The sequence below is a fragment of the Trachurus japonicus genome, chromosome 6 (genome assembly GCF_045865225.1).
Source record: "Trachurus japonicus isolate A0001 chromosome 6, Traja_1.0".
NCBI lineage: Eukaryota > Metazoa > Chordata > Actinopteri > Carangiformes > Carangidae > Trachurus > Trachurus japonicus.
In genome coordinates, this window is record NC_140912.1 from 10,007,021 (window position 1) to 10,034,248 (window position 27,228).

General features: G+C 43.3%; 1 protein-coding gene across 7 annotated transcripts in view; it reads right to left on the bottom strand.

The window, feature by feature from the left end:
- Window positions 1-27,228, bottom strand: part of reln (reelin) — a 98,932-nt gene that overhangs the window by 21,169 nt on the left and 50,535 nt on the right. For 4 of the 7 annotated variants that reach the window (XM_085778685.1, XM_085778683.1, XM_085778684.1 and 1 more), the window contains exons 5-29: window positions 21,052-21,084; window positions 20,718-20,796; window positions 20,514-20,610; window positions 15,313-15,364; window positions 13,946-14,054; window positions 13,753-13,809; window positions 13,235-13,475; window positions 12,950-13,095; window positions 10,675-10,826; window positions 10,383-10,498; window positions 9,592-9,800; window positions 8,983-9,111; window positions 8,778-8,887; window positions 8,442-8,508; window positions 7,873-8,106; window positions 6,745-6,906; window positions 5,854-6,090; window positions 5,117-5,309; window positions 4,262-4,374; window positions 2,559-2,696; window positions 2,181-2,367; window positions 1,185-1,390; window positions 871-1,042; window positions 402-608; window positions 32-267 (exon numbers count right to left, since the gene is read on the bottom strand). In XM_085778685.1, the coding sequence (XP_085634811.1) occupies window positions 32-267; window positions 402-608; window positions 871-1,042; window positions 1,185-1,390; window positions 2,181-2,367; window positions 2,559-2,696; window positions 4,262-4,374; window positions 5,117-5,309; window positions 5,854-6,090; window positions 6,745-6,906; window positions 7,873-8,106; window positions 8,442-8,508; window positions 8,778-8,887; window positions 8,983-9,111; window positions 9,592-9,800; window positions 10,383-10,498; window positions 10,675-10,826; window positions 12,950-13,095; window positions 13,235-13,475; window positions 13,753-13,809; window positions 13,946-14,054; window positions 15,313-15,364; window positions 20,514-20,610; window positions 20,718-20,796; window positions 21,052-21,084 (3,682 nt within the window). The remainder of the gene's footprint in view (window positions 1-31; window positions 268-401; window positions 609-870; window positions 1,043-1,184; window positions 1,391-2,180; window positions 2,368-2,558; window positions 2,697-4,261; window positions 4,375-5,116; window positions 5,310-5,853; window positions 6,091-6,744; window positions 6,907-7,872; window positions 8,107-8,441; window positions 8,509-8,777; window positions 8,888-8,982; window positions 9,112-9,591; window positions 9,801-10,382; window positions 10,499-10,674; window positions 10,827-12,949; window positions 13,096-13,234; window positions 13,476-13,752; window positions 13,810-13,945; window positions 14,055-15,312; window positions 15,365-20,513; window positions 20,611-20,717; window positions 20,797-21,051; window positions 21,085-27,228) is intronic. The other 3 variants (XM_085778688.1, XM_085778687.1, XM_085778686.1) reach the window with 1 other exon arrangement.

Genomic DNA, 27,228 nt, shown 5'->3' on the forward strand with positions numbered 1-27,228 from the left:
GATCCAACTGCATGCTTGTTACCATAGCTACCTGGCTGCAACATTGCGTGGTATGACCACAGAGACCCTGGTCCATTGTTCATAGTCTCCAGTGTTGTAGACAGTGGGCTCTCTAAGCTCACGGCCGCTGCCCTCACACACGCCTACCCCTGGGGTTCCTGGGTAACAGCCCTCTCTCACCAGGGCCCAGGTACGACCGGCATCATGGGAGTATTGCAGCAGGACTGGGGCAGAAGCACTGAACTCTGATTCACAGCCTATGTTCAACTGGTATGGAAAATGAAGGAGAGAAAATTAACAAATTATTAATTTCTGATCAAGTTGTACTGCAAGCCTCTTTCCAAAAATGGCTCATTTGAATATTCTGTTGTTTACAAATCTTTCATTTTCCACACAGATACCTTGAACTGAAGAGTGTAGCCAGGACGCAGGGCCAGGTCCCTCGTGACAGCCACCCTATCCCCATCAGAGCGCCCAAACACCATGGCCGAGGGCGTTGGGGCACAGAAGCTGTTGTTGCCATCCCTCTCCATACCTTCGTTACCCAGCATCAGCCACACACTCATCTGGTTCAGAGGGTAGTCAAACGCTGGCTTCTCATAAAAGTTCTGTAGACACAGGAGGCAGGCGGGTTTAGTGAAGTGTTGGGTGTTAACAGGTACCGGTGTTGACAGCAGAACATATTCATTGTAAGATAAATTGATAAGCTTTTGCAAAGATTCAAGATTTTATAGCTGTTCTATCTCAGTTTGGCTGACACTTCCCATTACAACAAAGGAAGTAATATCTCAAGATGAAGCCAACGCTGCTGCACAAGGTCGCAGTACAAATGACAAGTTATAGGAAAACCTCCTCAGACTGATTCCTGACCTGTGGTAGAGTAGGATTGGCCATGGGGATGATGTGTTTCTCCCTCTCTGACAAAATTATGACATCATCGATTGCCCACTGGTCATAGCCCTCTCCAGAGTGAAGAGGCTGCCACCAGCGAAACCTTGTGGAGGGAGTCTTGGAGGCCAAGGGAAGCTCATAGTGGACGAAGCTGAGAGTGGTAGAAGAGACAGGTTAGTGACAGTTCTCCAGCACTACACGCACTCATCACAAGGACATACAGTATAACACTCCTTTTGAGGTTGTTGTGAAATATCAGCTTCTTCCATCTTCTTCTACCCCACATATCTCACCGCGGTTTGGTGAAGTCAGTGAAGTACATCTCAGCAATGAGCCCCCAGCTGATTCCTCCATCGTTGCTGTACTGCAGCAGCACACCCTCCTCTCTGCTGTCCGCCTGGTTACACTCTGCCCAGTCTCCACCCACCCGCAGGTAGAACTGTACAAACTCTGCCCATTCAGTGTCAAGGTCCCAGCTCACCAGCTGTCTCAGCCCCGCCTGACAACAACACAGAAGTTCATTTGTGCATATTAAGTACAGCAGATGATATTAGCTAGGACCTACAGGACATATTTCCAATAGCTGTAGCTCCCACTTGCCCAAGTTGTAGTAAATCATGGCCAATTTCCAATGATCAAACTGTTCAGTATTGTTTTTTGTACTTTTGGCAATACATTCTTTAAATGGAAATATTGTGTTGCCAATAACTATTAGACTAATATTCTAGACTAAAAATCTAGACTAAAATGCACTTAAATAAATGTTCCTGCCATTAGTAAGGGAGGCTATTTTCTGGGAACAGCTGCTACGACTAAACTATATGGATCAATGTAAAATATAGTGTTAAAGCTGCAACAACAGTGTTCAGCTGTCTAGTCATTTCCATACAATCTGATGAAATCAATTCTAGAAGTTTTCAGAGGTCAGGGGTCAGCAGTTTTTTGGCGGTAAAATCTAGGAAGTAATGAGAAATCAAATTCTTACATTCGCCGAGATTGCAGAATCTTCTAAACTACTTATTTAACTATTATTTATCTAAAAACACAAGATTTTTTTTACATCTGGATCTGGATTTGCATCAAAACACAATTATAGCATCCATGTGCCCAATTTAATTTCTTCCAAATAAGGTCAGAAGTTCATTTAAAATTATGGAAAAAGCTACAATTTTAAGAAATGAGGCCTCCGGCTTCATCTGAGTTGAAGAAAAAACAATTTCAGTAAGAACAAAAATACAAAAAAACCATAAACACAGTATTACTAGAGAAGGCAAATCTGGTTGTTCTACCTTGCTGAAGTATAGGGACGATCCAGATGAGACCACTCCACAACCCATGTCAGGGGTCACCACCTCTCCGCCAATCACCTCTTGCCATGTGGCCAGCAATGCATCCTGGGACTCAAAGTCAGAGAGCACGCTAGATGAAAGGGGGGAGGAGGGCTGGCAGTCTGTTCCTGAGAAGCCATCGTCGCACCTACAAGAGAAGACGGTGACTGAACTTCTTATTGGCGCTCTGGGTTAATCTATGATTTAATATGGAGCCCGCAATCATCCATCCAAAGATATTTATGGGCCTCCATGCTGAGTGATATTAAAAAAGTAATAAAGAACAACCTCAGGAAGTTTAAGGTTTTTGTGTGTGTGTGTGTGTGTGTAAAGGCTGACCTGCAGTGTCCATGGTCACACCAGCCATGTCCGTGGCACATGTTAGGACACTGCTGGCCAATGTAGATGTCATCCAGCGCCCACTCATCCTGCTCGCCATAGTAGTTCTGGATCCAACGGAACCGTGTTGCACTGGACCTGAACACAGGTGGGACACACACAAATTATTTAACTAGATCCACACGTTAGAATCTATACATACATCATATTGTGAATGGTGGGTAACGGACTGCTCTATTACAGCTGTTGAGAAAGTAATATAATGTTAAATATACATCACATTATCTCCAAAATCAAATGACCAACAGTGATTGGTCGCATGTTGATCATATCACCATTTCATATTCACTAATCTACTTCTCTACTAGGTACCGAGATTTGTGGATTCAATGTTCCAGCAGGTAAAGATAAACCGTATCACATGTGTGTATGTGTGTGCAGTATGGGTATCTGCGGGTGACTTTCAGTGCCCTGCCGTTTATTACATGTACAGAAATGATAAATGGCAATCGAAGCACAGATAGTCAGGTATATTCAGGATTATATAGGAGGGAGCATTTTCGGTGTGCTGCTTTGGTGACCTTTATCAACTCCAGACCACCTCCAGCCACGGCTGTTTTATTATCATTTACTGCCATGACCCTATGACCTCTCATCATAAAGTGCAGGAGATTAGATCACCTTTATTTAGGAGCTGGGGAGTAGAATGAAATGGAGGTGGAGGTCACAGTGCTCAGTGTGGAAGGTTTATGTGATTATTTGAATTGATATATGTGAGCTAGAGCTTCATGAGAAGATGTATTTCTCACAAAGTGTCCAATACGAACTAACTGGTTCAGGTCTGCCTGATCTTTAGACTGAATAATTACAGTCTTGTTAGTCTAATACAAAATAATTACAGTTTTTGTATTGGCAGAGGCAGAACACAAATTCTCCAGTGCGAGGAAGGTAATGGCAGTATCAGTAGCTGTGAGATAAACCATGCTGGTCACATTAACCCAGCTCATACACCTAGAGTCACTGGCATGGCAAATGAGAACATGAAGCTAGAGCTCAATGAATCTCTCATCCCTTAGATGCCATTTTTGGGAGCACTTTATTTTTCCAGAAAATGATGGCAACGTTTAGTGAACCACACAGATAATGTGTGTTCCACCCAGGTTAGACAACATGTCTCTGGAAATTAAAGACATTTGTGATTGAAACACCCAAGTGGGTCTGACAAAAACAGACGCAAACTCCCAAAACACAGTTTTATTCCTTCAAGTGTAAACAGCAGTTTTCTCTTACATCACATAGTCGATGTACTGTAAATTATCCTTGTGACACTCTTTAGTGTTTTTAGTTGAGCTCTGTGCCTCTGTGCATCAGAGCAGGGGCATAAAGCATTTTGCATCACAGATATACAAGAATGGTCAGTGTGTGTTAAAAGCCCAGTGTGATGTATTGCTGAAAAAATGTTGTGCAATGTTAATCACTGTGAACCTCTTTCCAATGAGCACTGCTGCTTTCTTTCAGGAAAAGTTTGATGTGGAATAGTTCTGATGTCTGTAGTTATGTGTAGATGTGTACATTAGTGTGTGTCTATGTGGATGTTTTGTAATGTCATGTTTTGCTTTATTGTATAACCAGAAAACTTCATCTCAAAGGGGACTTTGAGAATCTCTTCCTTGGTGTCTGTTGTACAGATGTGCAATACTTACCATGTCTTTTGAGGCAGAGACAGAGTGATGCGTCTCCAGTCTTTGAACTCCGAAGGGTGGTAGACACTCGGAGCTGTGAACTCAGAGCAGCTTGGCATCCCAGGCAGACAGGCCTAGGTCAAGAAAATAATGGGTTTCATCACTAAACAGTTCTACTTTGCTGAATGATGACTTTTTGTAGCGAATTCCTTCAAAAACAGCATGATATACTTCACATATCCTAATACTTTATTAGCCCTATACAGTATATCCATATAAAGGGACAATTTAGGAATACATTATCACTGACCTTGAAATCTGTGAGACAAGCAAAGATTAACAGTACAGGACGTTCACTGTGTTACACTCTGCACTTGCCAGATGACTGCATTTTTGCGCACATGGGAGAATCAGAGAAACTTCGCTGATGGAGGACTCATTACACCCTATTCAATTCCAAAGGCAATAAAAATCTTGGCAGATACTTTGGTGCCTCATGAATATTTATGAGCCAGTTCTGATCACAGAAAGTCTTTGTTGAATCATGTGAAGATAATCTGCTTGCTGATTCAAGTATTGTCATGTATTTGCTAATAGTAGGATGATAAAAAGTAATTGCGATAATTTCTCATCTGAAACAAAGTGCTACATTTAAGGACTCTCATTATTTACACATTATTACTGAGGCTGTAATGGGCAAATCAATATTCATGATCATGAATAAATGATAAGTTTCCTGCTCTCTCTCCAGGACGACTTCTACAAGTTTTAGTCATAAACAAAGGTGTGAGTCACAATATTAAAACAAAAGAGTTCAGATGTTAACAATCACATTATGAGAGGGGAACAAAGGTGAGTACATTTGACTCTTCTTACCTCTTTGACCAGGTGCCAGGTGAGGCCGTGATTGGTGGAGAACTCCAGGCGGACCTGCGTGTCAATGTGAGGGGACGGCTCGCGGCCACAGCCCATGACCAGTGAGAACTGCAGACTGTAAGAGGCTCCGATCTGCATGGACTGAGTTTCCACATAACGGATACTGGAGCCAGGGCTGGGCTCACCAGAGAAACTGGAGCACAACAGGGAGGATGTCATATGTGAGGTGCTGTGGAACATGACTGGGTTTGGCAGAACTACTGCACTTCACACAGGGGCTTTGAATAGGCAAAGTAACAAGAAGGGACTGCAAATTACAGCAATATATAGTATATAAACAAAGGCAAGGCAAGGCAAGGCAAGGCAAGGCAATTTTATTTGTATAGCCCGTTTTTACAAACAGTTTGTCTCAAAGGGCTTTACATGGCATCGTAACAACATCCTCTGTCCTTAGACCCTCACATCGACTGAGGAAAAACTCAATGGAAAACCCTTTTAACAGGGAAAAATCGGAGAAACCTCAGGGTGAGCAACAGAGGAGGGATCCCTCACCCAGGACGGACAGACGTGCAATAGATGTTGTTACATACAAGAAAACAGTTTACAGTGTATGTCACAGAATGTGCGAAATATGGAAACTATTTAATTATGATTGAACCCAGCAGACACTAAATAAAGCCATAAACAAGTGAATCCAAATATGATCATTATCTCTATCAGAGCATTAGATCCACTACCTGAGTGTCCAGTCATGCTGACAGTAGGGCTGTACATGGCCAAGATAGAATCCAAGACTTTGGGTAACGTCTAGTACGTTGCTGAAGTCCAGACTGATGGTGTTGAACAGCACAGAGGTCATGCTGATTTCATCCAGGGCCCACACATCCTGACCACGGCCTGAGTGATACGGCTGCCACCAGCGAAACTGCACGCCAAACTTCCGAGCACCGGGCGGGAGTTCAACTGACACGATCCTGTTCAGGGGAAAGAAATCGTTGAACTAAACTTTACTGACACTTCATGGAGAGAAAGAATAGTAAGATAAATTTGGGGACAGTATTAATAATGCCAAACATTTCAGCTGGAATTAATCACACGGGCTGACTGAACTGTGACTCAGACTGACATAATCCCAGTCTGCTGTTTGTAAATAATGTACATTTGGAGACAAGCTTAAATAGATTCTGACACATTACAGATGGCCTGCATTACCAAGGCTCATAACTACAGCAATTTAATCATAGTTTATTATAGCCAACTACACCACAAATACTTTTTCTCTTTGTCAAGAGTGACTGCTGTTTCCTGGTGGTTGTGTACAAACAAACATGTTGGTCCAGTAAGAACCTTCACTGGTACCTTGCACCAGATCTCACTGACCCCTGTTGACCTGCTAAGTGCTGATGAACAGAGCTCAGAGACTTGGCATCCACAGCTGGAGGCCAGCCCACTTTGTCTTCATTATGCACATACTGTAGATGGCACTACCTGACTCAATGGGCCCCAGTGGCTTACACCTCCAGCTTCTCATTAGCAGTGTAAATGTGTGTGTTAATGGACTCATACGGTCTCTATGGGATCATAAGCATACAGGTCTATGCACACACACACATACGGGCCGACGGTACCTTGGCTCATGGAAGCCCTGGTAAGCGTAGTGCTGCAGAAGCGTCCAGGTGATGCCGTTGTCTGAGGAGTAATGCAGCAGGACGCCCTCTCCTGGCTGGTCTGGAGCGGGACATGAGCTCAAGGTGCTGCGACTTCCCAGACGCAGAGTGAACTGTAGGTACCTGCACAGAATTAGAGTGAGAACATGAGAAGAAAAGGAAAGCAGGGGTAAGAAATTTGGAGCAGCAGTGGGGACAGACACAGTGTGAATAAAGGAAATGACACAGAGAGGGAGAAAAGGGCAGGGTGATGAATGAGAAGAAAAAGTAAGGTGACCACCAGAGTGCTCAGGAGGGAGAGTTGAGAGAGACGGGTAAAAGGGTAGATAAACAGACAGTCATGCAGAGCAAAGAGGAGGGAGGGAGATGGCAGGATGATGGATGAGATGATTAAATGAATGAGGACAAAATTAGATGAGAGGAGGTAGAGGGAAAAAAAAGAATGAGACAGAGACGGTGTGAATCGGAGTCAGAGTCCATATCCTTGTATTCATGTAAACTGAATATAGTTTAAATGTAGCATGATCTTATGTATTCATCTAGGTTTTGGCAGGCATATTATCATCTATACTAATGTAATATTTATTATAATTTCCATCATCTGTCTCAGGCTGCCAGTCACCCCTCAGCTCTCTCTGTCCTTGGCTTAGCTTTGCTTTCATTAGCGGTGCAGTTTCCTCTTTCAGGCAGCTGTTCACTCAATCAGCCAGGAAACTGGCATTAAATATGGCCATCAGGTGGCACACTGCAAGCCGCAACAGGCATAATCAATCTAACACAGATGCCATATCTAACGCCATCGTACCCTCTCTATCTTTCTCCCTCACATTTTTATTCTCTGCTTCCATCTCTCCTCTCATCTGCAGTCCTCCCCATGATCATAATCCATCTACCAGAAAGGAACGGAGTATTGACAAAGGAGGAGAGTGGAGAGCTGACTGGCAGGAACATTTGCAGTATCTATCAGACAAAATTCAACCTAATGAAACCAAAATCAGCAAAAGTTTTTTGTTGCTGTTTGTTGTTGTTTTTTTTTGTTTTACAAAAATGATGATCTTGTTTTCCATATCAGCACTTTTACAGTATTACCTGGCCTGGGAACTGTCTAATGGAGCAGTAACCAAGTGTCTTCGGCTGTCCCTGTTGAAGACCAGAGCCTTGCCACTGGCCAGCACCCCACAGCCAAAGCTGACCTCAGCCCCACGAAGAGAAGAGAAGCTGTGGTAGGAGGAGAGGCGAGGGCTGGAGAAACCTTCTGACAGGAAAGCCGGGAAGGTCTGGGAGGCGAGCTCACAAGCTGGACCACTGAAGCCTGGGTCACATCTGGTAGGTGTGAGAGAGGAGAGGAGAGGAGAGGAGAGGAGAGGAGAGGAGAGGAGAGGAGAGGAGAGGAGAGGAGAGGAGAGGAGAGGAGAGGAGAGGAGAGGAGAGGAGAGGAGAGGAGAGGAGAGAGATATGAGACATTAAAAAGAGTGAGGGATATAATGACAAAAAGTAGACAGAGATAATGAAAATCCATTAATAAATCATAACCATAATACAATTTGATTAATTTTGAATGGTGATTGGTGCTGCAAGGCATTAGGTGGATAATGAGCAGACTCATTTTGAAGGGGAGACACCGGATTTATTTGGTTTAATAAAAAGCAGATCCTCACTTGCAGCCGGTTCGGGAACAATGTCCTCGCCCAGAGCAGAAACGAAGACAAGCTGGGCCGATATACACTGAAAGGCAATAAGTGAATACAAATAAATTACTTTTTACAGCAAGGAATTATTTCTTTTATGTATGAGTGAGCTATAATAACCTTTTTGTGACTTTCTGTGATCAGTGTGTATTATCTCGCTAGAATTAACAGCAAAGACACTACAGGTAGAAGATAACTCTACACATCAATACTGCACTGGAGTCTGCACAACTGACATTAAGATTTTCATTTCTGATGATTTATTGTGCATTTATAAAACAACCTAGAAACTTGTATTGTTCTAACCGTTGTCGATGGCCCACATGTTGCCTGATCCAGCACCAGACTGTTTCCAGCGAAAACGTGTGGTCTCTGTCAGGGCAGCATTGGGCAGAGGGATGGAGATTCTTGTCCACCTGGAGAGGTATACCAAGATATGTTAATATAAACATATAGTCCATTCACATACATACAGATGCACACACATACAGATGTGCATTCTCATTCATACCCGCTGTAGTTGTCAGAGGAGTAGACGGTGCTGTGAGGTAGATGGGGTCCAGCACAGAGCTCAGGCAGACACTCAGTGTGAAGCAGAGACCAGGTACGACCATGGTTGGTGGAGAACTCCAGACCGACGCTAATGAAAGAGAACAAAGAGTGTCTTATCTCACATCTGAATAGTAGAATTCAATTTTCATCTTGAAGCAGTGTAAAAACACTGAACTTCTCTACTAAGAATACATGGGGGAAAAAATCTCATTATGTCTTCTGAGACTCTGTTGCAACGTCTGTGCCTTTACTTCTACTCTTTTATTCAAACTGCACTCTGTGATTTTGTACATCAGCAGCTTCAAATGGCTGCTTTTGAAACATGAGGACGTACGGTACATACCTAGGTCAAATGAGTTCAGCTTCCCCTAGACACTGCTGCTCTAAGCATTATGCCCTTCAGTTTCCTATGTGCGTCACTCACCAAAATAACTGAGAGAATCTAGGATGTCTCACTTGGGGTGTGGCGATCTCCTTTGTTGCAGGCCATTTTTGTGATTATCACTAAAAAAGCGGCCGTATGTTTGTGCGGAAATGCTGGCTAACCCAGTTTTAAAGTGTGTCACACCTGTTGGCAGGCTGGTAGGAGCCACAGCCGAGGTTGATGGAGAATTGAGCAACATGTGTGTGTGTGCCAGGCAGCACAGGGAGCAGCTGCATGAAGTCCACGGCCCAGACATGACGGTTGGCACCTCCATGTGACCGCTGCTCCAGGCAGAACTGGGTGACTGGTGTTTGCAGCTCAGTGGGCAGTGCTACTGATACCACAGCAGGAGTCTGACAGAGGAGGAATGAATGAAAGAATGAATAGATCAGAGCAGAAGGAAGATGCTAACTAGTGCTGCAATTATCAATTTTCATTTCAATCATTTCATGATTTATGAACTGTTGAGTATTGACTCAACTGGTTGACATAAAATTTCAGAAAATAGGATAACGTTGCAATTTTGTACAATAACAATTCCCCAAAGTTCAAGATGAAAGCTGCAAGGTGCTTAGTTTCTTCTTAATACCAAAGGATATTCAGGTTACTATGACATATGATGAAGAAAAACAGCAAATCCTGACAAATAAAATACTGGAAAGTGAAGGAAAACTGTGACTGATCAGTTAACAGCTGACAAATAGTAATCTATCAGACAACTAACAGCACAACAATGACTGTTCAAAACCCCATTTCAAATTCTACTAATCTGAATGATACACACAGTCAAAAATCAAGGCCTGGTAAAACACCTGTAATCTAGGGTTAGTGTCACAAATGTAATTGTGGTGTCATACTGTAGCACAAGAAATTGAAAGCCGTGTTACATATATTTATTGTGTGTGAATATGGAGTATATGTCTTGTCTTTATCACCTTGTACGAGGAGTATGGAAGTGTGTCGAGTGTCACACGCTCCCTCCTGCCTTCAGACCTCCCAAACAGAATTACATCGTTCTCATGGGACTCTCCTGGATCACAGCTGCCACCACCTAAACACAAACACATCTCACTATGTCTATGCAATCTAATACACATGATGAGGGCACCATAAAATAAAAATACCATTACACAGCAATGTATTAGTATGTCAAGTAGAGCTACTGTTGCTCACTTTTTCTTAATCCAAATATATGACAAAGTATGATGGATGGGGGATTTTCCATACCCATGGTAAAGTGGAAGCGGAGGTTTCCATAAGACGTGGTGTCGAGGTAGGGGGTGCACACCCGCCTCCGCCCCTCCTTTTCAAAAACTAGGGCTGAGCCTGACTCAATCTCTCCACACTGGGTCCCATAGACAGCTCCCTCTATGTCCCAGCTGGATACAAAGTAGAGACAGGGAGGGTTGATTTAGTGAAGAAAATTAGTGTCTCAAATTTTCATCTCAGAGGTAAGTGTTTCAATACAGTATATGTAAATCCATGATGTACATGTATTCTCTGGTCAGCACATAAACACAAACAGTTCATTTTCATCATTGCCCAGTATCACAAAATATCTGTATCATTATCTACTTCTGTGTTGCATGTTTCCATAAAGAAAATGTAATATAATTTGATGTAATTTTTCCCCACCATTATTCTTTCATTATCTCCTTTTATTATTGCTCTATATGCTTATAGATGATCTCAGTTACTTACAGCAACAGTAATTATAATCTTACTGTATATTCAGTTTTTAAGATGGCTTCGTAACAGACAGAAATAGCCTCTGGGTTAATGTTGGTGCATTTACAACAATGTTTACAAATGTGCCCTGTGACCCTGTTAGATAAACCATTAAATAACATACAAAAACCTACCTACATTTAATACCTATATATGTAGTCATTTGCAGTACAGTTATATACACAGTTAAACAAACAGAGAGCAGAGCGGTCATTTATTGTAAAATATAAGCACTTAAACAAAGCCAAATATTATCTCATTAGTGACACAAATAATAGCATATAAAACACACATGTTTACAGATTTGTCTCTTTTACACAACATCTCCCTCAGGAGTATCACTGACACTTTGCCGATTCAACAAACATACAATGCCAGGAATGCTGCATAAATCACCTGGAGGAGGACTCGCACATGAGAGAGCACACACACACATGCAGACACACACTTCTGCACAGTAGAGAGAGTATCCTCATTAGCACTGACAGAAGTTAGCTCAGTGTGTCAGCTCTATCCTGCATTCCTCTGCCCCTCCCTCATCCTCATCCCCCCGTCTTTCCTCCCCTCTTTCTCTCTTCTCTCTGTCATGTGGCGTAAAAGCTGGTGTGTCTCTGTCACAGCCAGTGTTGGGTTAAATGACACAGTGGAGTGTGGCATCACCGAAAAATAAACTTTCCTTGCCCTATTCACACATGTGTCGGTCCATGATGCCTGAGGGGTGAGAGAAAGCATGTGGTGTGCCATGCTAGCATGCTGGCATGCTGCAGGAAGGTGCGAGGGTGTGGTCTGGTTGCAGAAACACGCTGCTGTTTGAGGTCCTCCTCATTAATGGAAAAATGTAGTGACAGACCTGGTGCATGAGGCCTGTTAATTACTCTCTGGCAGCAACACTGGGTTGCTATCATCCTCTCTTTCTATTCTCTCTCTGCCTCTCACTGTGCTTTTCACAATGTCTCCTTGCTTCTGCTGTCGAGTGTGCGTCTTTGTGTGTGTACAGTATGTTTCGCTGCATGTGTGTACGTCTCACTCTGAACAGATGGACTGCTGTCTTTGTAGCAGTCAGAGGCATGGCATTCACCTGTGTTTGCTTGACTGAAACTTGTTCAACACGCTGCGTGTTGTGTGCTTGACATATAACAAGTGACAGGTGTCAAAGCATATGCATATATACGCACAGACAGAAACATCAGAGCGCTGATATCCTACCAAAATCTTCTCTCTATGTTAAATCGCTTTTTCCTTGTTTTTTCTGAGCCCAAATGTTATCATCATGAATATTAATTCCATCTTTAAACTCAAAAGGCTTTAGATTATCACTGAATATAATTACTACTTTTAAAGCCTCATCACAGTTTGGCTCTGAAATATATTTTCATCATTTACTGTAACATGATAAAAGACTATTGCCTCAGGTCTGGGAACCAAATTTGGTTACACTATATTAGCTTAATTGCTATTGATCGAACCCCCCTTCAGTATCAGGTCAGCTGAGTCAGCCACATTTTAAAAGGCTTTTAAAAACCTATAAATCTGTTTAATGTTACACCGTTTTTTTTCACAGTTTGTATTAGATACCGTTTTAATGGCATAGTTTGACCTTCCCCTGTAAATTGTTTTGTTGCACTTTTATGGTGTTGTTATTTTAATGTGCACTTTTGAAGCTCTCAGGTTTTGTCGGGTTATTCAGAAAATGTACAGTAGTTTGAACACACTTTTGACTTGTGCTATAAATCTGACGAGTGGGTGATGAAATCTGACCATTATGATGACTTACTTGGATGGTGGGCTCTCAAAGTCTTCCTCCCAGTAGCTCCTTCCCTCTTCTCTGTGCAGGTCAACGTCTCTGGTGGATGAAAAGCTGTGGCCAGTTCCCTCGCCACCATGGAAATACAGAGCATTGCCCTCGGACTGACAGGCGTGCTGGTCAGAAAGAACAAAGTGTTAACACGCGCAATCGGAAACATTTTAAAAATAAAGAGCAAATGCTGCAGTTCTGCTCTGAGGTTTAAAACAACACATATTTATGACATTAGTTCTGCTCCTTTAACAACAGTGCTACCTTAATGGTAGCTCCAGGGAAGAACAGCCAGTTAGCAGTGTCTGGGGGGTCCAAATTGTCCTCCATGAGCGGGGCTCTGTGAGCAGCATTCACCAGCAGCACGTTGTCCAAGCCCCAGCAGGACTCGTAGCCTTCGGGGCCTTGGGGAGCCTCCTGAGACCAGCGGATACGAACACCATCAGCCCTGGACTGATGTGGCAGGGGAAGAAGGTGGATGACAGTGCTGCTGTTGGTTGGGGCTCTGAGAGAGAGAGAGAAAACATACAAATTGATGAGTGTGTGGATGGCGGCTGTACTCATACAGCTGACATGAAAATGATAATTTGTCATTCATTAATCATTGAAAACAAAAATAGTCAAATATGGAGAAAAAACTGCATCCTCTTATGATGGATGAAAATGAGAGAGAAAACTGGGTTCAGCAATGTCTATGAGTCTGTTTCTGCATTCTGAGAGCCCAACCTTTGCAAAGAAATAATCCAATATTATGGTTAATAGACAGTATTACTACATCATACCTCTGTCTGAGAGCTGACAAAGTGGCAGGGAAAGAGGGATGAAAAACACAGGGATCACTGTGACACAAACAGAAGAGGAATGACAAATTGAGAGGAGGTGCGAATGATGGAAAACAGACAAGGTGGGTGTTCATAACAGATTGAAGGACTGCAGTACGGATAAGGAAGACAGGAGAGAAAGAGAGAGAGAGACCTGATCTTCTCCAGTGTGATCCAGTCATCTGACGTGTTGGTGTTACCACTTAGGCTGTATGACACAGTGATGCTGGGGTCTGAGTAACTGAATCGGCAGGAGCCTGAACCTGGAAAATATAAAATACAAAGAAGACACACTTACGGTATATGACTGTTACAGCAGCTAAATAATATGTCAGCTAGTTTCCTGTTTTTATCAACTGAATTTCATCAGCAGCGCAATGATCCTCTTTATGCCTCAAGGAGCAGTGAGGCACAGCATGGTGGCTTCTTCTGACTGATTGCTCCCACATTCCCCTCCCTTAGCCGAGTGGAAAATTGTATCTAAATGGTGTCATAGTGGAACTAAGTGATCAGCGGCTTAACAGGGCTGAACGAAGTAGAAGTAGGAGTCGATATGGAAGGGGTTGGGCAGAGGTGATCAGAGGAGAAGTGCTGATGTAGGACCAGAGACTGTACAGTCAGCTGTAGCCAAACACTACCAGTGCATCCCTGTATGTGTGTGTGTTGGTATTCTTGTCCATATGAAGAGGTTATGTGGAATTTTTGCACCTTAAACATGTGGGTTTGTGTGGGTGCTGTGGGAGTAGGCAGGGTCAAAGGTTGCTAATGGAGGAAGCAGGAAAATCCCCATGTCTCCACCTTTACTCTCTCCTCCACTGCCCTCCCCCCTCCTACTCCCACACTGCCTCACAGTGTGCAGCATCCATGTATTGTTGGCGCCCTGCTGTGATGCTCCAACCCCGCTGTATACAGCCGTGCATTAACCTGCCACCACTTCATTGTCCTGCACTACTGAACTGCTCCAATACACAACGCTACCGCAACACAAACTCATATTAATGACCTGCAAAGCGCAGCCAGACAGAACGAGAGAAGGGAGAGAGAAAAATACAGGAGAGGGGTGAGGGTGAGAGGGGTTGTTGATACAGTATGTACTCCTGTTTCCAGCCAGTCGTGTTCCCATGAGAACTGGCAGATGCATGTAATGGACATGAAAAATACAACACCTCTAAAAACTCTGTCTTGGCCTTCTGGGTGTCTTTCCAGAATACTGTAAATCATTCATTATTGTGATAGGAGGAGAGGGGAAAGAGACAGACACGGAGAGAGAGAGAGAGAGAGAGAGAGAGAGAGAGAATGAAACACAGAGACATCCTGTGTAGCAGTTGGTTTACTGACATATAACAGGGCAAAAGATGCTTGTCTCAAGAGGATGACAAAGGCATCTGCTGTGCTGGCTGGAGAACACAGTTGCACGCAGGGCTAAGATATTTCAACAGGGTTAAAAACTTCTCAAACATGCAGTTAGTCTGCTGAACAAAACACACATAGCCATTGTTTGCAGTGCAATTTAATACTCACCCAGGGCAAACTGCAGGACTGAAGCTGTGCTGGTGTTGAGAGGAACAGTGATCTGGGGAAGATACACAACGCAGTTTAGGTCGTCACCAATAAATAATCAAATCTAGTTTATAGTGTGATATCATCTAATAACTCAGGGGAAAAATGTCGACTGTGATTTGATGCACTAAGCAAGTGTTTTTAATTTAACACCAAGCTGAAAAGTACTGGCTCACTAATGTTGCTTTCTTGAATATTTACAGTAACAGCACTAAACCATGTAACCCAATGTTTCAGCCTTTCTGGACACATTTCTGTGTCGCTGTAAAAGGGTAAGATCATCAACTACTGGAGAGAAGTACAACATTTTCATCTGGTGTTATGTTACTCTTTAAATGGCAAGTTGATGGAACATTTTTCCTGTATGTTATCAATATGATACAACCCTTAATGGGCTGTAGATAACCTGTGCTGTTGTTGTGTGTTTGTGTAAATGTGTATGTGTGAGTGTGTGTCTGAGAGAGAGAGAGAGAGAGAGAGAGAGAGGGTAGACTATAGCATTACAGACCTAGACCCCTCCTATCTAAGAGCATTCACCGTCAGCCCCCTAACGCCCCTATCAGATCACAGCAAAATCACCCTGTACATTAGGAAGAGCCCAACAGACCCCCAAGTAGCAGAGCCCAGCAGACTCAACCCCTCCAAACAGCCTTATAGGTGGACAAGTCATAACAAAGATGAATACCAGAGAGCCATCGGGCACCCAACTATCCAAATGAAGTTGGACCATTTTCTCTCTCCACCTTATATCCCCACAACAAAGATGGCCTCAATCAGGCTGTTGGGGATATCAATGATATATTTGACAAAACAGCACTTCTGTCCAATCTGAGCAAACCTCATCATCACAGTTCAAACAAATCTACTCATGAAAAGTGGTTTGACTCTGACTGCAGGTGTCTGAGAAAAACACTCCGTAAATTATCCAATGAAAAACACCGGCAACCTGACAATCATGAGCTCCGCCTTCGCTATTGTGAATCATTGAAATTATACAGAAAAACACTAAGCACTAAAAAGAAGCAACACGAACAGCAACTCCTCGAAGAAATTGAAGAATCCATTGATTCAAATAATTTTTGGAAAAAATGGCATTCATTCAACAAATCACACAAAGAAGAATTGGCAATTCAAATTGGTGAAATTTGGAAAAAACACTTTGAAAATCTATACAGTACAATCACTCCGAATTCAGCCCAAAATAACCTGCTAAACAAATTAGAAACTCTTGAATCAGTCGTTAAAGACAACCAAAACCCATTAGATCATGAAATTAGTGAAGAGGAGCTACTGACCAAGATCCAGGCCCTGCAGCCAAGGAAGGCAAGTGGACCGGATCGCATCTTAAATGAAATGCTTCGGTTCGGCAGCCATAAGATCAAGACTGCCATACTGAAATTATTTAATATCATCTTGAACATCGGTCATTTTCCAGACACCTGGGGCCAAGGGATTACCACTCCAATCCATAAAAGTGGAGACAAGTACGAGCCCAACAACTACAGAGGCATATGTGTCAGCAGCAACCTGGGGAAGTTGTTCTGCAGCATCTTAAACAACCGTCTGCAAAACTTCCTCAGTGAACATAATGTCCTGAGCAAGAGTCAGATTGGATTCACTCCACAACACAGAACCACTGACCACATCTACACCCTCCACACCCTCATCCAGAAACACGTCCACCACAACAAAAACAAAATCTTCTCTTGTTTTGTAGATTTCAAGAAAGCATTCGACTCAATTTGGCATCATGGTCTGTTTCTGAAACTATTAGAAAAAGGTATTGGGGGAAAAACCTATGATATATCAAGACAATGTACATAAATAATCAATGCACTGTAAAAATTGGAATCATGGAAACCGACTTCTTCCCCCAAAGTAGAGGGGTGAAGCAAGGCTGCAGTCTCAGCCCCACCCTCTTCAATATTTATATTGATGATTTGGCCAAATCCCTGGTAGAGTCAGACAACCCTCTCTGACACTGAAGTCAAGTGTCTACTCTTTGCAGATGATCTAATCCTGCTCGCTCCATCTAAGGAGGCTTTACAAAAGCAATTAGATCATCTGCAAAAGTTCTGTCAGACCTGGGCCCTGACCATTAACCTGGACAAAACCAGAGTCATGATCTTGCAGAAATGACCCAAGTGTCAGAAAGACCAACACAGGTTCCTCCTGGACTCTACAGACATACAACACACACACAGCTACACATACCTCGGATTAAACATTACAGCCACAGGAAATTTCAATCTGGCCATTAACGATCTGCGAGACAAGGGCAGAAGAGCTTTCTGGTCCATTAAAAAATCCTCCTGCATTGATATCCCCGTTAGAGTCTGGATGAAAATATTTAAATCGGTAATTGAACCTATTATACTATATGGAAGTGAAGTGTGGGGTCCTCTTGTAACTCAAGACTTTGAGAAATGGGACAAACACCCGATCGAAAGCCTGCATACCGAGATTTGCAAAAGCTTTCTCAAAGTCCATAGGAACACTCCCAATAATGGATGCAGAGCTGAATTAGGCCAATTTCCCCTTTTAATTCGGATCCAAAAAAGAGCAATAAAATTCTACCAACACCTCAAAGCCAGCGACCCCAACTCCTACCACTACAAAGCCCTGCAGTGCCAAGAGGAGAGCAAAGACAGGAGTCCCCTCAGCCAGCTGGTCCACAGGCTCAGCTCCACCAGCACCGAGCACCAAGACCACCCTCACACAATCCGGCCCCACCAAATTATAGAAAAACAAAAAGACAATTACATCAACTATTGGACATGTACAACCAAAACCCAAAGCAAACTGCAATGCTATTTGGCCCTAAACAGAGAATACTCCATGGCAGATTACTTGAGTTCAGTAACTGACCCCAGACTGAGGAAAACCTTGACTATGTACAGACTCAGCGGCCACAGCCTGGCTTTAGAGAGCGGCCGCCACAGACAGACCTGGCTGCCCAGAGACGAGCGCCTCTGTCAGCTCTGTCCACATAGACAGGTGGAGACAGAGCAGCACTTCCTGCTGCACTGTGACGCATACACACACATCAGGACACAGACATACTCTAACATCACACTAACAACACCCAACTTCACCCAACTCTCAGACCAGGACAAATTCTGTCATTTGTTAGGAGAACAAAGAGCCACTGCTCTAGAAGCAGCAAAATATGTTTGTGCCTGTCACAAAAAGAGAGAAGAGCTGCTCAACATGAGCTCCTCTATATGAGCAGCTGCTGCTGCTCCTGTTGAGTTTTACCCGCTAAATGATATCTACACTGTTTGTTCATTAGTATCATCTTTATTATTATATTATCTGTTTATTTATTTATGTTGTATGTGTTATTTTACCATTTTTGTAATGCTTTGGCAATATTGTAATGACAGTCATGCCAATAAAGCTTGTGAAATTGAAAATTGAAATTGAATTGAGAGAGAGAGAGAGAGAGAGAGAGAGAGAGAGAGAGAGAGAGAGAGAGAGAGAGAGAGAGAGAGAGAGAGAGTGTGTGTATGTGTGTGTTCTGATTGTTGTTGCTGTAGTACTGGTGAAAATCTGTGTGTAAACATCCCTGTGTTTCTGGATGTGCATGCTTGTTGCACTTGACAGAAGAGCTGCCAGGCAGCGGCATCAAACATTTGGAACAGCGACAGGCAGAGCAAATGCTTATCACAGAAGTAAATAGAATCATGAGGCTCTAAACACTTCTCTGTTGCTGACTGGCTTTCATCTCTAACAGCAGAATGAACAGTTTGAAATCAACTTTATAAAGATAGAAGGAAGGCATGAATAGGTTTGATAAGCAGTTATCACTGTATGTGTGTCTGCATGTGTATGTGTATGTGTATGTGTATGTGTATGTGTATGTGTATGTGTGTGTGCTTGTGTGTGTGCCACATGGCATGTCAGACAGTATCCAGATACTATTGTACTTCACTGTGTGACCATCATGTGATACTCAGTCCTGCTCTGCCTTTGGTTTCACTATCACTTTTAAATATTGCATCACACTCGCTTTTCATCAACTTCTGTCCCACAGCAGCAGGAAAAAAATAGTTTTGGCTTAAAGCAGAAGTAAGTGATATATTTGTGTTAATATAAGTCTTAAATAGTTATATCTTCCGACAGCAATCACTTACATAGAGTGTTTGGTCTGAAACACGGGTCTGTCAGTCACTCTGCTCTGCTCTGAGCCGAAGAGAAAACATTTATCGTATCCTACAGTTTTTATCCAATGAGGAGAGAGAACGGCATGCAGGGCTGTGTGTGCAGCCAAGGAACGCCGTGAATGTGGCGACGTAGGGACGAGGACTGTTATGGTGCGTTCAAGGAAACTCGTATTTTTCCGACCGTGAAGTGGTACCAGTTCGATCTGGTACGAGTTCACGGGTCAGAAGTTACGAGTGGCCGTTATAGTGACTTTCACCGGTAAAACAGGTCGGAAAAACACGAGTGGGTTGCCTGAAACGCTACAAAGTTGTAAGTTGTGACTTGAAGCTGTAATTTACGATTTCAAAAGCCTGCCTCGAACGCAGCATTAGCGAAAACGACCGGACCACTTACTTCTGCTTTAAGCTGCTGGAAATTCATAAATTCCATTGAGTTAACAGATGACAGAAATAAAAGCTATTATCTACAAATTATATAAATGTTCTTTTTTTTTAAATAAACTGACAACAAATCACAACAATCAAGATTACTTCTACAGTGAATATACAACAAGCACAATTCCTCTATTTCAACAGCTCATCAACTGGCTGGAGAAAGACAGCTTCATAATATTGGCTCTATGAAAACTTTGCATTTAGTTTTTTTGCCCAAAATTATAACTCCCTGGTCAGATTATTCAGGAATGTTGTCGTTTAGTCATTAGTCATGATTTTTGAGTAATATTTCTCGCTGAAATGAAACACGCAGTCCTAAATTTTAAAATGTGGCATTCATTCAACAGTCATGCATGATTTATGTTTGTGTTTTGGAAACTATATAAACCATGGGAGCAACAAAACCTCAACAAGCTCTTTGGTTAGAAGAGGTGTTGTTACATCTAGTAGACTATGATTTACTGCAGTCGCGCTTGTGGCCACTGAGTGGTTAGTTTGAATACATGGTCAATGGGCCTTGAAATGTTCAGTGGTCAGAGTGTGGTCAAACATGGAGGTTACCAGCTCTCGTTCTCCAAAGGGCTCACAGAAAGTGACCGCTCTGCCATGCATCAGCACACCACACTGCTCTCCCACATCACAGTTACTGCACTCAGACCTGAGGGGAGAGACGAGGAGAGAAGAGATTGAGTTACAACAAAAGGTGAGAAGCGTCAGGTGACAGTGATCGACAGCACCGTCAGTTTACGAGAGGAGATTACCCACCAGATGCTGGGGTCCAGCTCTCCTTGGAGGTTGGAGTCAAAGTCGTCACGCAGCACAGCATGTTTGCCATGGAGCTCCACTACACACACACACACACACACACACACACACACATACACACACACATACACACACACACACACACACACACACACACACACACACACACACACACACACACACACACACACACACACACACACACACACACACACCACATGCTCACAGTTAGACACAACCTGTTTGATAACAGGTCTTTTTATGCTGTAATTACATTTGTGATTATAATATTCAAGGGAGATAAACAACATTGTGAAATGAAAAGCAGACTCACAAAGGCTGGGTCTCAATGGGGACTCGGTTGGAGCTGAAACAAGGAAGAAGAGGAGGAGTTAAGGAACATCTTCAATACTTAAATGTTAAGGTATAGTTGGATGTCAGGCTTGCCCGAATGCCAGTCCTGCCCGAATGCCAGTCCTGGGTCTTACTAACAGGCTGTCACTAACTCTGGGTAGATGGAAAAATGTACAAACTTTTCATATCTGTTCAGTTTTGCATAGTGAAATATGCACATGTATTAACTCTCAATGTAATTGCAACGGAAACGGTCCAATTCTCAAATCAACTCTGAATGGAACAAACTTTCACTGTGTCCTGGCCGGTCACATCTGCAGTCTCCTGGCTGTTGATGTTAATTCCTTTCAGTAATGAAAGACTGGGCGGCCATGATTAACGGTTCAATGCCAATTAACCGCCATCCTCCCCACGGGCGCCGGTGTGCTGTAATCTGTGGCCACTGCCTAGCTAACACACTCAACCATCAATCTCTCCCAGGGGATACACAGCTCTGAGGGGTGGAGGGAGGTGAATGGAGAAGGTTGGAGGGGGGTGGGGGGTAAGACTAAATTAATCAAACATGGGTATTAAAAAGAAAACATTGGCCTGACTTTCTAGCTAAATTACTGAGAACACTTTGTAGAATACAGTCTGCATTCACATTTCAGCTAGCTGCCATTAGGTTTTTGTGCGTCAATAGATGGAAAGGGTAGAAAAAAGTGAGCTTGAAGACGTAATAAATCAAACCGAGCCAGTTTTTGATAGATTAGTTTTGAGGAAACCATCTATTAGCTCGTACGCATTGTTAGAAAGAAACATGAAAGGTGTGACAAATTACACCATCTGACTGATGCAATGGACTGCACGACTAAAAAGTTGCGTCAGATGATCCACATACTCTACAACTTTGCTTTGATAGTTCACCTTTGGCCACTGAGAACCATCAACTAGACAGACGTTTGTACACTGTTGTTTTATCTTGTAAATTACACTTCCAGATTATGTTCCCCATATTAGGGAATTAGGGAAGTTTATGATCCGTGACTGCTCAGCAGCACAGTGGCTTTGACCTTAGTGAACACATCACCCTTCAGTCCCTTTGAGCCTCTTTACTCTTCTCTGGTAGTGGGGTGTTTTAAGAAAGCCTTACTCTAGACTGAAGAGAGGGATAATCTGCCATAGTGTTCTCCATCCAGGATGAGCCTGCCCACCTGATAAGACACACTCAGATAACATAGTGAGGACTCATTCCTGAGTTTCATTTTGGGTTACTTAAACCTTCTTTCTAACTTCACAGCAGTTTTAACATTACTTCTAAGAGAGGGGGCTTACACTTGAGGCAGCCCACCTAAAACCTCCTCATTGACAAGAGAACCTGAATTGAGAGAGAGAGGGACCATTGAAAAAAGGTTTTTTTTGCAAATGTCTATGCTTTGAGCTCAAACTTCAATTTCATTAGGTGCCCTCGTTTTTTTCTCTCACACTGGATCCAAAGTCTGTGCTCTTAGAAATGGATTTACATTTCACAGACTGATGGTAAAGTTTCATGCTGACTGTTGAAGTTGGAGTCTTAGCGGCCCGTGTGACAGAGCTGGGCGCTTCAGTGGCTGCGACTGTTTGCTGCTGCTCTGGTGGACCCTGACGCTCAACTCCACGGCTGTGGCTCAGGCTCCACGATGAAGCCCATTAAAAGCAGATCAAAGGGCCTTCTTCCTCTCTCTCCCTCTCTCTCGTACTCTCCTTTCCTCCCCCTCTAATCCTCCAATGTTTGCTGATTCAAAACATCACTCCCAGCATGGGCAACTATCTCGTGCTTCTCGTGGTTTATTCTTATTAAGCTATAATAAAAAAAAATATAACATACAGCTGTTTGCTCAGTTTACATGAGAATGTGTTCATCTGACAAATTCAACCTGAAAAGAGCTTGTACTAAAACTCCAGTCCCAGTAATCCACCTTCTAGAACTCACATGGCAATAAATGCTTGGTTGATATTCTGTTCTTTACAGTCTTCTCTCATCTCTCTCTTAAACAAACCCTTCTAAATCGCTCTCAGTCTTTCTAGTGAGGCCATTTGGCTGGAGAAAGGCCGGTAAGAATTTTTTTTTTTTTGGGTGGATAATCCCTTCAAGCTTCCAAAAAGACCTCATTTACAGTTTTCTTTCTCTATGCTTCATTGCACTCTCCTGCTGTCTCTCTCTCTTTCCTTCTATCACAATCTCTCCCTGCTGCCCACCCCTCCATCCGCACCCATTCTGTCTCTCTCTGCCTAACCCTCTGTGCATCGGGAGCAGACAGTGGCGCTTATTTCACTTGGATTAATCCCCTCTCACTTTCTTAAAGACTTCAATTACTGCCTCCTCTATTAGCGGCTCATCTCTGCTAATGCCTGTATCTCCCTGGCCAGGGCTTACACTCACAAGCATACAGAGGGACACACACACACACACACTCAGACGGCTTTGCCTTCCACAGATGACCCAACCCTATTTGCTATTTCTCTGCTATGCACATGCACACAAATGCACGCATATTTTGGAGCAACAAAAAAAAGGAGGGGGGTTTCAGTAAACTAGACCGGGGCTAACATCAGTTGGGTGCTGATGAGCAGGGTTGGGGTGATACGAGGGGGGACTAAATGAGCATAAGCTTTGGCAGACTCAGACATCTCAACACAAAGAGCGCAGGGCACAAGTCATGTTAAATCTTCTCCCCCTCTTCTCTCCATCTCCCAGCTCTAATCTCCTCTCTCTCCTCTGTCTCTCCGCACCCTGCAAACTGTACCAACTCGTCCGATCTCCCTTACTCTCCTCTCGTTTGCTCTTTTTGCCTTCGTCTGATTCACATCCTTGACGACACGAACTGCGTTTAAAGTCGGGTTGATCTCGTCTAACTGACGGTTGCAATTACTGACTCACCAGGACCCAGTTGCTGTTGTTTTTCTTCTCCAGTGACTAAAAAGAGGTGGTTCTCCAAGGTCAGATTACAGCCACTCCACTCCGCTCAGTGAAAACCAGGGCCCTTGTGTGTGCTTCAATTGGCATCACCATAATAAGCCAGCACATGTGTAGGTTTCACTATTATTTTCAGATTAGTTGTTAGCTTTTCACATTGTGTTTCAAGTCAAGGTGATAAAGACGAGTGTCTCAAAACATAAGGACGGGGTTATTTCAGCTTTCTGTGTTAATCTTTCAAGCAAACATCTTCATGCTACCGTTAGAAATGAGGAGAAACAACGTATACACACCAACACATATCGTCACTCCTCGCTTGTTGGAAGCTGAGTGAGCGATGTCATTCAAATATAAATTAAACAAAAAAAAAGCAACAAAGGAAAAATCTTAAAAGTAGAGCAAAAGAAATGAAGATGTGGAAGAAAGAAATAAAAAGGAGAAAACAGGGCTAGAGGAGACAGTCAGGAGGGGAAGAGATAGACGGCTGAGGTCTCAAGGTTTCTTGCTGGAGAGTGATGAGGGATGGCAGGCGGGCTGGAGTCCAGCCAGGGAGGCAGGCTGGCTGGCAGACCGGGTGGGTGGCGTGGAGGTGGGAGAGTGGAGGCCACCCGTCCCTCCTCTGTTGCGCTGTGATCAGCCGTCCCTCTGGGAGCAGTGGCCTCTTTGAGTTATATGTCCCTTTAATAATCCATCTGGGGTGCAGTGCACTCAGCCAGGCCCATAAAGACCTGATTTATTCCCTTGCTGGAAATGAGGGGACCTGGCGAAGCTGGGCAGAAAGCAGGGACTGCTGGCCCTGCTGTCAGGAGATAGAGCTGATGGACGGCCTGCAGCGCCATTCAACACCCACAACCACTCCACCCTTTAGCACTGAGCACCCTTTCCTAACCCACCCCTACCTCTCCTTATCCCCCAACTTGACTTCTCTCATCTGGGCTCATTAAAGTCTTTTTATGGTTGCTCAGGCACAGCAGAAATGAACTTCTGTTTCATCCTCCCGCCTGTCTGTTCTGATACTTGCAATCATTTAAAACAGTAGCGGTACTTTGCATTTTGCTGCATCATGCTTTAACGCATCTCAAGGAGCCTGTCCAAATAATCTGGCGATGTGCTGATTGGTGTCACGAACCGCTCGGTCGTGCTGTAGATTTTGTTCAGTTGCAGCAGCATTTGTCAGACTCCCATTAGTTTTGTCTTCTGAATCCACAAATATCAACAAAATATGGGGATTTTCTGTGCTGGTTGTGGGCTGAAGTAATGGGGTGTAGATCAAAGCAAACTGGAAGGGAAGCTGGAAGGATGAATCGGAGGTAGACTGAAGGGACGGGGTGGAGAAGTATGCTGGCCCAGCAAAAAGAAGCTGTAAGCGCTCAGGGGGGAGCGGTATGTCTGGAACCAGGCCTCCCAGGTTCCTCCAATGCTAGATGCACATGTGCACACATAAAAGCACAAACACACAAATCCAACCTCTGCTTATGTCTCAGTAGGATTTTAGAAGCAGCAGAGTGGAAATATTAGAAATGATAACCTGTCTCGGTGAACTTGTAGAAAGGTTTCCTGTTTAGTGCCTCATGCCAGATGTCCAAGAGTAAGTTCAAGACTTATATCTCTCCTCTTCTATCTTTATCCTTAAATCTCTTATTTACATTAGAATTTAACTGAATGATTCCCGTCTCCCTCCACCTCTTTATCATTCTAAGCTCAGATTCACACTCCAGTGTTACCCTCTTTCTCTATCTCCTTGGTTAATCTGTCCATTTGTTCTTTAAGTCTTCACCCTGCCGCATCACCCCTGATTGCCTTCTTATTCTACTGTAGCAGCTTTGCCGCTGTTTCTCTCTCTCCATCCCTTCCTTTCTCTTTTTCTTTTTCCTTCCCTCTCCTCCATGGATCATAACCCTGCTTTAGATAGCTTTCATTTCTCCAGCTCTTCAAAGCTCGAGTCTTAAGCATATGAACTTCTGAAGTGGCTTGAGCTGGCCCTGTGTCTTTTATTCCACTTTGAATACTAATGCTGAGATTTGAAGTAACTTTGCTCGGAGCAGCTTGCACTTTCTTTGCCACTCTGCGGTTGAATTTGGGACTGTAGCCTATTTGATCCTGCTGGAAAGGACTCTTCGACAAGCCTCTGCTTTACCCACTGGTAAGTCTGTCTTTGTTAAGGGAACTGAGACAATAAATTTAATTTATGTAAGGTTTTTTTTTCCCTTTACAGTTAGTTGGTTTCTGCCTCATCACACTTTCCTTTTTTTTTTTTTTTTACTGCACTACAGCAAAGTTTGTTTAATGTCAAAGTAATTCTCAAGTTTCATTTTTATGTCAGGAGTCTTGCAGAGTCCAGTTTCATGACATTTAAAAAAAAAAAAAATCTGCATTGCTTTTTTGAAGTTCCAGGCTCTGGTTGGGAAAGAGGAAGAGGAACTGACAACGGTAAGTTAGATCAGCAGAGGAGAGAAAAATTGTGCTTAATGGAAAATCCAGAAGAGACTAGAAATGATCAGGCTAATTTCTGTTTCTCTTCCTTCCTTTCTATCATCTTTCCTCAGTCGTCTTTGCCTTCTGTTGCCTGCGGCATGTTCATTTTTCATTTGTAATTCAGATTTTCTGGCGCAGTTCGGCAACAGAAAGAGTGTTGCGCTATTGGCTGTCAAAGGAATTTGCCGATAACAAGGTCGATCATCCGTTCACGTCTACTTTTTGCCCACTTTTTTTGGTTAATGATGTGTAATTACCACATAACCTCTACCCAACACTCACATCGCCTGCAATTTATGACCTTCAAGTTTCTCATTAACACTATCTCTTTGTCTCACCTATTTATTTCCTTCTGTCCTCCCAGCTCTCCTTTACCAATGACACAATGAAACTGTCATTACAGACACCGGTAGTTTATAGCACTATTCCTCAGCTATCGCTCCTATGTATCCCTTATCACCATGACCAACTGTCCATCCCTCATACCTGCACATCCATTCGCTCCCTACAGATTTCAGTTTTTACATTACCTTTCTGCTAGTTCCTCTGTCTGCTCTCATTCACAACTTTTGTCCTCCAAGGCATCATAAGGTCTAAATCTTTACTTTCCAGCTTGTCTGCTGTGAGTAGTTGTGTGTTAGTGTGATATTGCAGAGCTTTGGCAGGGAACAACTAAGTGACTGTTGTTGGCTGCAGATATTTCATGTGCAGAGGGAGGAGACTCGGGCAGTGTGTCAGTGTTGGTGA